The sequence below is a fragment of the Gastrolobium bilobum genome, unplaced genomic scaffold (genome assembly GCF_033153095.1).
Source record: "Gastrolobium bilobum isolate Gb01-03AN ecotype WA unplaced genomic scaffold, APGP_CSIRO_Gbil_v1 utg11163, whole genome shotgun sequence".
Lineage (NCBI taxonomy): Eukaryota > Viridiplantae > Streptophyta > Magnoliopsida > Fabales > Fabaceae > Gastrolobium > Gastrolobium bilobum.
In genome coordinates, this window is record NW_026897223.1 from 223,358 (window position 1) to 233,862 (window position 10,505).

General features: G+C 36.9%; 1 protein-coding gene across 1 annotated transcript; it reads left to right on the forward strand.

Annotated features, from left to right (window-relative positions):
* Window positions 1-1,871: 1,871 nt before the first annotated feature.
* On the forward strand, window positions 1,872-3,687 carry LOC133304949 (WUSCHEL-related homeobox 11-like). Its single transcript, XM_061505037.1, has 3 exons — window positions 1,872-2,481; window positions 3,243-3,442; window positions 3,664-3,687. Exons 1-3 carry the CDS (start codon window positions 1,872-1,874, stop codon window positions 3,685-3,687), a joined length of 834 nt encoding a protein of 277 aa, XP_061361021.1.
* The last annotated feature ends 6,818 nt before the right edge of the window (window positions 3,688-10,505 follow it).

Genomic DNA, 10,505 nt, shown 5'->3' on the forward strand with positions numbered 1-10,505 from the left:
ACAAACAGTGGGGAGAGAAGAACTAGCATGATGGAGGAGAGAGAGAAGACCAAAGAGGAGAGGAGGAACCACCACCACGACGGAGGAGATTACCGGATCAGAGAGACTGGATCTGAGTTTGGGAGAGAAGATCGAAAGAGAAGAAGAAGAACGATTCAAATTTCAGATCTAGTTCTAGATGTAGGCAGCAGCGAGTTTTTTATTTTTTTTTTGTTGTTTTTTCTTTTATTTTTTTACACACCAAATGACGTCTTTTTGAGTGTAAATTTTTTTTAAAAAAAAAACAATGACCCCCTCTGTCTTAAGAGTCACCAAGATCCTGTCAGTTTTCGAGGGTCAGAGGGGTTAACATACCTTTTGAGTCTAACTGCTAACCCTAACTCTCAAAGAAAGGTGGTCAGTGACTCGGGGGTCGATCCCGGAGCAGGGTGGTGTCTTAAAATACTGTATAAGCGTATTTATAACAGCTTTGAATGAAATATAGTATACAATTGCATGTTGAAAATTCAAAACAGAATTTGAAAACAGTCAACAGTTATACTAGAGAATCCCATTAATGCTGTAAATGAACTTCGGTAATTATATATAATAATCTTAAGTTCTTAATTAATATTTTAAATTAAAAAAATGAAAAGAGGAAGTTTCGAGTCGAAGCAATGACGCAATATTATGACCAAATGTGAAGACAGTCTTTAATATTGAAGTAACGCAATTTCGCTGTGCGTACGGGTTTTGTGGAATCCTGCGTTACCTCTTGTGAAAAATAGCAAAGGTATATGTCATATCAAAAAAAATAATAGTATAAAACAGGTTCATCTAATATTGCTGACTTGTCATGCTACCAATACACATGTATATTTATTTTTTATTTTTTATAATAATATTACCATATCAACCTTTATGTTAACAGAGACTTCTTTTTGCCTCAAACAATTTTAAAAACACACCTGCCTGATATGTATAGAAGAATTTATTTCCCTATTTGCTAATGTATGATACAAATAGCTTTACGTGTCATGTATATCTTTGACCACCGCAACAACTTATTTGGATTATATATCAATTTTTCAATGAAAGCACTTTATATTAACTTGTAGGTGGTAAAATTAAGGAACTGATCTTCACTTGAGTTCGAAAAAACTATATACATACATGTTTAAATTAACTTATTAAATACCAGAAAAGTTTTTGGGTCAAGAACTATTTCTCATACATTCTTATCAACTATTATATAAGTGAATTATACCAAACACACATTATCTATTTTTAGTCAAATCATTTTAATCAATTTAAGTTTTTGGGTTGAGACATAATGTCGAATTCACTTATTATTAAGGTTTTAAATTAAGATATGGTATCAAATCCATTTAATGAGATTGGTTTAACTAAGCCCATTGATGATAATCCCTCGCATGGAAATAATGCTGATAAGAAATAATGCTGATAGTGATATCTTGAACTAATATTAAGAGAGACTGTTATAAAAAAAAAAAAAAAAAAAAATATTAAGAGAGACTGTCCCAATACTATTTTTTTCATTCTTAAAATTCAAATTCAAATTCAAGACAACTGATTAAATTCAACTTCAACAAATGATTATTAGTGATGCTGTTCATCTAAAACACAATGGAATGGGATTATGGGAGTAATATAAAAGAGAGTGCTTGAGGCTCAATAAGGGGCAAAGCATGAGGATGGGGATGAAGGGCTATTATGTAATTTCAATGTTCAACATTCACCACCTCTTTATATAAACCCTCCTAAAAGCACAGGTTACTGTATCCCATGTACTTTATTCATATCTCTTTATATTATTTTACCTAGGTTTCATCAGTTTCAGAAACATTTTCTTTTATTTCTTCTACATTGGAATGGAAGATCATCAGGGCCAGCATGAGCCTAATAGTCCAAGCCAAGGCTCTGAGAGGAGTGAACCTGTGAGATCAAGATGGACACCAAAACCAGAACAAATCCTCATACTTGAGTCCATCTTCAACAGTGGAATGGTGAATCCCCCAAAAGATGAAACCGTCAGAATAAGAAAGCTTCTTGAGAAATTTGGAACCGTTGGTGATGCCAACGTTTTCTATTGGTTCCAGAACCGCCGCTCCCGTTCCCGCCGCCGCCAACGGCAGTTACAGGCCAGCCTTGAGGCAAGAAACCCCATGAAGCCTCAACTTGGCGGTGCAAATCAATATCAACAACAACATCATCATCATCATCATCATCATCATCAAACCATGAACTCTGCTGCTACTGTTTCAACCATGGGTTTTGGTGCTTCATCTTTCACTAATTCTCCTTCATCTTTTCTCTCTGGTTCCTCTTCTTCATCATGTGGTGTTGGCCAAGAAGGCTTATTGGGTGGTTTTTTCTCAGCCTCTACTCAAATGGGGTTCCCTGAAATTGATCACACTTTAGCATCATCTTCATCAGTTTTGTACACTTCTGATGCTCCAAATTTGAACTACCACCACTCTGGTAATTAGTTGCATGCTTGTGTGGTGTTTCTTAAATTTTGTTAATCTTTTAGCTTGAAGAAAAATACAATTTTGCTTTCTTTTATTTCATTATTATATCAATTCTCCACATTGTTTTCTTACATAATTTCCCATCAATTCCACATTTTAAGGCTAGGTTGAGGATTAAAATGAGTATTGGGGTGTAAAATTTGTGTTCAAATGTTATTAGTTTAGTGCTTTTTGTGTGTAAAAGTTCTTATTTTTCGGCTGATTAGGTTTGGGGGGGGCCATAGAATAAAGTGGCAATCTTTTTCATGATTTGACAGTTCCTGCGATTGAATTGCAAGAAAGTCATACTTTCCCGGAAAAACATGAGGTTACTTTCCGGTTTCAGTATCTGTTTCTCCCTTTTTTATTCCCTCAATTCTATTCTGGGTTTCTTCCAAACTTCTTTAAACCCTAAAATTTTTTCTCTGTTGTTCTCAATTTGCTAAATTGATTATTCCCTTCTTGTATATAATCTTTTAAAGTAATGCATAATGTTCATAATTACACAATTCATCAAAGGTTTGTACTTTTTTTTCTTTTTTTTTTGGTAATTGGCCAACAAAATTCAGGAATTGATGAAAGCCTAAGCCTTTTCTGAAAGGGAATCAGCTTGTTTTGCTTTACATTATCATCTCTTTTTCCCTATTGAAAAGAAACATATATATCTTTTTTATTTTGTAAGATTAACTATGGTTGATGTTCTAATTTTTATTTTGTTAATTTTGGGGGTAGGATTTGGGGGCACAAATATTTCAGGATTCATCACAGTGTTTATCAATGGGGTTGCAACAGAAGTTCCAAGGGGCCCAATTGACATCAAAACAGTGTTTGGTGAAGATGTAATGATAGTTCATTCCTCTGGAGTGTCAGTTCCTACCAATGAGTTTGGTTTCTTGATGCAAAGCTTGCAGCATGGTGAAAGCTACTTTCTGGTTAGCACTTAGCATATCTGCAAATTAATCAATTGCTTCTATATTATTATTCTTTTTCTTTCACTTCTCTGTGTATTATTATTATTTTTGTTAGTATTATTATTATTATTTTATTATTTTATTATTATTATTGCCTTATTAAAGATAATTTTGGGAGGCTGTTTTCTCTGTCTAAAACTAAATCAATTTTTGTGATCAAGATTATTGAATTTTGGTTACAGGTTTCAAAGCAAACACAAGTTTGAACAGTTCAAAAGCTAGCAGCCTAGCACCAATTGAAGCTTCCGTTACATGTTTCTCTAATATATTGTCTGGTCCTTTTTTCTTTTTCTTTTTTTCATTTTCGTAATCTTTGATATTAGAGACCTACTATGTGATTACAAAAGTCCATATCTATATCTTATTAACAGTTATATATATACTTTACGTTCTTATCCTTGTTTTAGCACATACATCTAAAACTCTATGAAAGCAAGTTGTGTAATGTATCTTCCATTTATCTCTCTCTCAGTTCTTTAGTATGCATCTTAATATGATTGATGATTAAATTAATTAAATTTATGACTTGTTACTTCCTTCAATATAACTCGACTAGTCCTGCTTCAGCTCTCTCGTTGGAGAATTTAATTTGTTAGAATAATATTAAAACCTGGTAACTATTATTTTATTTATTCCAATATTTGTCATATAATAATTAACAAGTAATATATGCTGTTTCCCTTAGTTGTATTCTATCTAATGAACATTGTAGAGAACTAAAGATGACAACTTTACATCCATAAAAGAGATAATAGAAAGCGGGACAAGGAAGTTGCGTTGGGAAATCAACAAACAAAAGTGAAACAGATTATTCGGTTTGAGGCTGGATGGAAACATATCTAACTCTGTTTGACTTGTATTGTCTAACTTCCCATTTGTTACTTTCTCGAGGAGCAAAATAGGGGAAGGCTGACACACAGCTACTTCACTCGTTCTTTTAAGAAAAGACCATGATCATTGAATCTTTCAGTTTATAGAATTTTTTATGGTGCTACATTACAACAATTTGATGGTCTATCTGAAGAATTAACGTTATCAACCATTACAGACAAAGGAACTAACTAATATATGAATGTTACTTATAGAGCTTATCCAATCTAGGACATATAATAATAGATGCATAGTTGAGTGGATAGGGCCTTCACCATAATAATGTGAGAAAGAAATATTTTATCGCATTAATTTCAAATCCGAATATTTTGTTAAAATAATATAGTGAGATGTATATAAGAGGTGTGTACATTCAAATCGCGCATGAGGTGATGCGCGATTTGTGTAAAAACGAATGTACACATATGGGGGATGTAAACATTCAAGTCATGTATGGGAGTGATCCGTGACTTACAGTGTGCAACATGTGGCCAGCGTGCACTTGCTTTTGTACAAATCTCACATCACCCCTTGCACTACTTAAACGCACACATCCTTATGCGTATCTTACTCTACATTATTTTTTGACAAAATATTTAAATTTCAAATCAATATGATAAAATATTTCTTTGCTCACACTAAATAAGTCAAAAGGCCGGGTGATAGCCTTATATTAATTTACCACTGAATATAAATGGAACTTGCTACCATGTGGAGTTCTCTTTCGTCAGGGAAAGGAGTTATATATAAAACACTTTTTATTGGGATAAAAACTAAACAAATTAGATTAGATGTTATTTCGCTATCCTTTTTGAAGGACTTTATTTATTTTTTTCGAGGGGCAGGGGGGAATAAATAATAAGCTTTAACTGAAAGGTTATTCACATACACATAAGATGAACCCAGAGAATCTTGTACAACATAATTTATTGTGTGAAAACCTTCATTTAGCACTTTGACATATTAAATATTCACAAATAATGAAGAATATAGAAATGCACCTTAGTTGCCTTATAATACAACTAGTAGTTCGATATAGGCATACTGTGTCAGAGGTAAATATTTAGTACTGAATGGAAGAACGGTTTGTTATTTATGAAACACTTGAAACAAGTCCAAGATTTTGTTCGATGAAAGTGCATGGCCAGTACGTGGATTCCTTACTGGAGCTAAGAGAGATACAAAAACGCAAAGAATAATTCTGCAGCTTGGTCCCCACACCGACCAAAATAACCAATGCAAATCAGACGGATGTTTGTAACAAATTTCTTGGATTCTTTTGAAGATTATAGTAGTATCAGAACATATTAGAGGGCACACTAACTTAGAAATACCATGTGAGATACATAAGTTTTATTGGTTGGCATGTCAATTAAATTATACAATTGCATCCCTATGTTAGATTCTGTGTTCTGGATGACATATTTTGAGGTGATTATTTTAATGGGTATGAGGATTATAGATTTTGTTGACCAGGAAACAAGTTAGTCGTTCATGTTGAGAATTTCAATATGCATGTATGGGTTTTTTTAAATGGAGCTCATGATTAATTTCAAGGGTCTAAGCTGAGATTGGTATAATTTTAGTCTGAAATCCAGCTGGGATTACTTTGTTTCTTTGTGAACTGTGAAGCTTGTAGATTCGGTCGCTTCACCCACCCTTCTTTTGTTTTCCCAAATTTATTTGTACGTACTTCTGTATTTTATTATTTGTACATTAAAAAATACATTAAGTTATATATATGTTGGAAATAATCAAGTATGAGTTGTAAAGAAGTATCACATAGACTAGACATAGACCAAGTGATGACCATATAAGTGCAAAAGACCCATAAACCTACAGCCTTAAGGTTTTGGGTTAAGATGTGGTGTCGGCCCACTTATTATGGTTTGGCATTTGGCCCATTGGTGGATGTATCATTTGCAAAGGGTTTTGGGCTCCCTCGTTGCATTCCCAACAGTGGTATCAGAGCCAATGATCTGGGCTGGGCCAAGTGTGTTTGGAAGGCCTCTGCAGAAGGCTAGTGTGACCCTAATATTTGAAAGAGAAAAAAAAGAGACTTCCGCAGAAGTTGCCCTTAGGGTAAGAATGATATTGGGCCTCACACTTGAGGGAAGATGTTGGAAATAATCAAGTATGAGTTGTAAAGAAGTATCACATAGACTAGACATAGACCAAGTGATGACCATATAAGTGCAAAAGACCCATAAACCTACAGCCTTAAGATTTTGGGTTAAGATGTGGTGTCGGCCCACTTATTATGGTTTGTCATTTGGCCCATTGGTGGATGTATCCTTTGCAAAGGGTTTTGGGCTCCCTCATTCCATTTCCCAACAATATATATATATATATGGGAGAATCTTCTTATATTGGTGTAAGAATAATGATCTTATACCAAATCTTAATTGTTGATTTTCGTATATGTAACACCTCGTATATATCCGGTAATGTTATCATACTATCGTATTAAGCAGCGCTTATTTAAAAATGCGGAATATCTTTTTCTTTTCAATTATGATGTCATTATCATTACCAAGTTGCTTATTAATCATTTAATAAAACATCGCCCGTATGCAATTGCAATAAAACAGCTAACTGAAAATACCTCATAACATAGATAATAAAAGTGTGGCTCTAGTCACGGAACTACAACAACGTAGACCTGACCATCTAACAATTTATACAACTTCAATCTAAAAGTACTAACATAAAGTGTCATGAACAATCCCCATGCTCACTCAAATAAGGCAACGCGCCCAACATCAGTCTCAACAACAACATAAGCATAAATAGCGGAAAACATAAACAGCATCCATATCCAGTCATGGCAGCAATACAGCATAATATCATCAACTAAGCTCTGGCCTCCTGCCGCCAGAGGCATCAGTCACCAAACTACCGGAACCTGAAATAAGCATTCCCCAAACGTGGGGTGAGATCTCTAAACAAGAAATCTTAGTAAGGCAAGGGGTCCTCAAGGATCTTCCACCCCAAGCTCACTTACATGTGCAATATAAGTTCAAAAGCAGTTATCATTATCAGTTCTAAAATAGTGCAATGCAGCAGATAATCATGTCATGTGTGTCAATTCTATTCTACTGGCCAGAGAAATGCAGGATTTATATACGTCTAATACCCACAAATAATGCAAGACGCTACTTGCATCCACCCCGGATCACCGTCTTGTATGACGCTACATACTCAGGCTTACCGTCAAGATAGAACAACACATGCATATTAAAAGTCATTACACATAAAGCTCAACAGCATTTCAAATATTCAAAGCATGTAACACAGCATGCATATAACCATACCCCCACGGGACATGGTGGAACCACAACATGGCTAAACCGAGGACACAAATGCTTACCTTACAAGCTAACACCCAAAGCCAAGAGTCCACAGCTCAAAGTCCAAACACAGCAGATTCACAATCTGTTATGGACCAATACTATATCAATAATAATGCACCACAAGCATATAACTTAAAGACAACGCATTTCCTTACGTTTTACGTCTTAAGGCTCCATACCAAGCCATAAGCCCTTAATCACTTGATTCTGACTTAGTTCATTAGTTACAGAAGTTCAACTTCATAAATCTAGGGTCCACAAACCCCCAATAGCCTACTGTACACACAACACAGCTACTGTTCTACGAAATCCCAGAATATCCGGATATTCCTCGGGACCATATCCGGATATACTATATCCGGATATTTCACTGTACATATCCGGATATACAATATCCGGATATCCAGATTCCCATATCCGGATATCTAATATCCGGATGTCCAAATCCCATATCCGGATATCACATATCTGGATATTTCTCGGGCAGATATCCGGATATTTCACGAGAGAATACAGAAACTGCATTTCGTGAAGATATCCTTCCAAGGTTGGGTTTTTACCGATTTTAAACACCTAAACATGCATTCCTAAGTGTGTTTGACCAACCCCAACATTAAGTTATCATCTTTTAACCTTTACATGCATCAAGGTTCCATTTTTAAGCTCAAAGACTCATGATCAAAGGTGATGAAGCTTACCAAAGCTCAAACTCAGAAAAAGGGTACTCTTGGAGCTCACACAACATCTCCAAGGTTCTGACTTCAAGGGTGCACGAAAATACTACCCAAACAAGGATCTTTCTCACCAAAGGTGGCTCCTTGAAGCCACTCAACCAAAGAACAAAGGCTTCTTCCCTCAAGGCAAAGAACTCAGCCCAAGTACTCAACAAAAAAGAGGCTGGACATTCAGAAAAGCACCTTCACACCCTCACGATGATAACTCTCAAGTGTTTACAAGGAGGAAGTGTGGAGAAAACCAAGAAAGATCACAACTTGGCTCAAGAAATGGAAGGGAAAGCCAATGGAGCAGTAACCAGCAGATGGTTTGCCCCAAACTCACGTATAGAATCTGATCCTAGGGTTTAGTGCCCATAATAAGAGTATTTATAGCCACTTACCCAATTAACACACATTATTAACTTTAATTGCTACGCGTAACATTTTAATCCCAAACTTTGGAATTTTAACCTACTCAATTTTACAAGAATTATCATATTTTTCTTATAATTTTCTGAGCACCTTTCCAGTACGCGCTTTTCATAGCCAGTACCAGTTTCTAGCACCAGTTCTCATTATTTGGACTTGAAACTCGTTTTACAAGTCCTACATATTATTCTAGTAATTATCATGCACTTACATTAATTTTCTGGAATACTTTTTTGGTACGCTTTTATACCGACTAGCAGAACCGGTATCTGCACTTTTCTTCCGAAAAGTGACTTTCATCACTATTAATCACTTACTATAATTATTAAAGCCTCATAATAATTATTAGGGTCAATTACGGAATCGTTTCCTATTTTCTCATAATTACTAATTAAATTCCTTAATTAACGGTGCGGGTTCTCACATTCACCCCACCTTTTTAGGATTTTGACCTCAAAATCAGAAACATACCTGGTCGAAACTCGGGGTATTGCCGAAGAAGCTCGTCCTCACGCTCCCAAGTACATTCCTCAGGAGTTCTTCCGGTCCACTGCACTTTGACCATCGGAATGATCTTGCTCCTCAGCTGCTTCTCGCCATAATCGAGAATCTTTAGTGGTCCGACGGGAGTCTTTAGGTTCTCCCGAACCTCCACATCATCCGGTTGCACCACGTGCGACGGATCTGCTATGTACCTCTGAAGCTGAGACACGTGAAACACGACGTGGATGTTAGCCAGGTTCGGAGGCAAGGCAAGCCGGTAGGCAACTGGTCCTACTCTACCAAGAATCTGGTATGGCCCAATAAACCGCGGGCTCAGCTTCCTCACTCCGAGTTCCCGTCCAACACCGATGACAGGTGAAAGTCTCACAAACACGTGCTCACCCTATCTGAGCTCTAATGGACGATGCTTGACATCGTAGTAGCTCTTCTGGCGATTTTGCGCCTGCTTCAGCTTTTCCCTGATCATCTGGATCTGCAGGGTGGTATCTTGGACAAAGTCCAAGCCAAACAACTCACGATCCCCAACCTCTGACCAGCAGGTAGGTGTACATCACCTCCTACCGTAGAGCGCCTCGTAGGGTGCCATTCCCAGGCTAGCATGGAAACTGTTGTTATACGAAAACTCCACCAATGGAAGGTACCTATCCCATGCCGAGCCCTGCTCCAACGTGCAAGCCTGCAACATGTCCTCCAAGGTATGGATAGTCCGCTTAGTCTGTCCTTCAGTCTGAGGGTGATAGGCTGTACTCAATCTCAACTGCGTACCAAAAGCTCCCTGCAGCGCCTCCCAGAACCGAGATGTGAACTTCGGGTCCCTATCACTAATGATACTCTCGGGCACCCCGTGAAGCCTCACGATCTCGCGAACATAAAGCTTGGCCAACTTCTCTGTAGTGAAGCTCACCTTCATTGGAAGAAAATGGGCAGACTTTGTCAATCTGTCCACAATGACCCATATCGAGTCACAGCCAACCTGAGTCTTCGGTAAACCCACAACGAAGTCCATGGAAATGTTCTCCCATTTCCACTCTGGAATCTCAAGAGGTTGAAGTTTACCAGACGGCTTCTGGTGTTCAATCTTCACCTTCTGGCAGATCAAACACTTGGACACATACACAACTATATCCTTCTTCATTCCTGGCCACCAGAAAT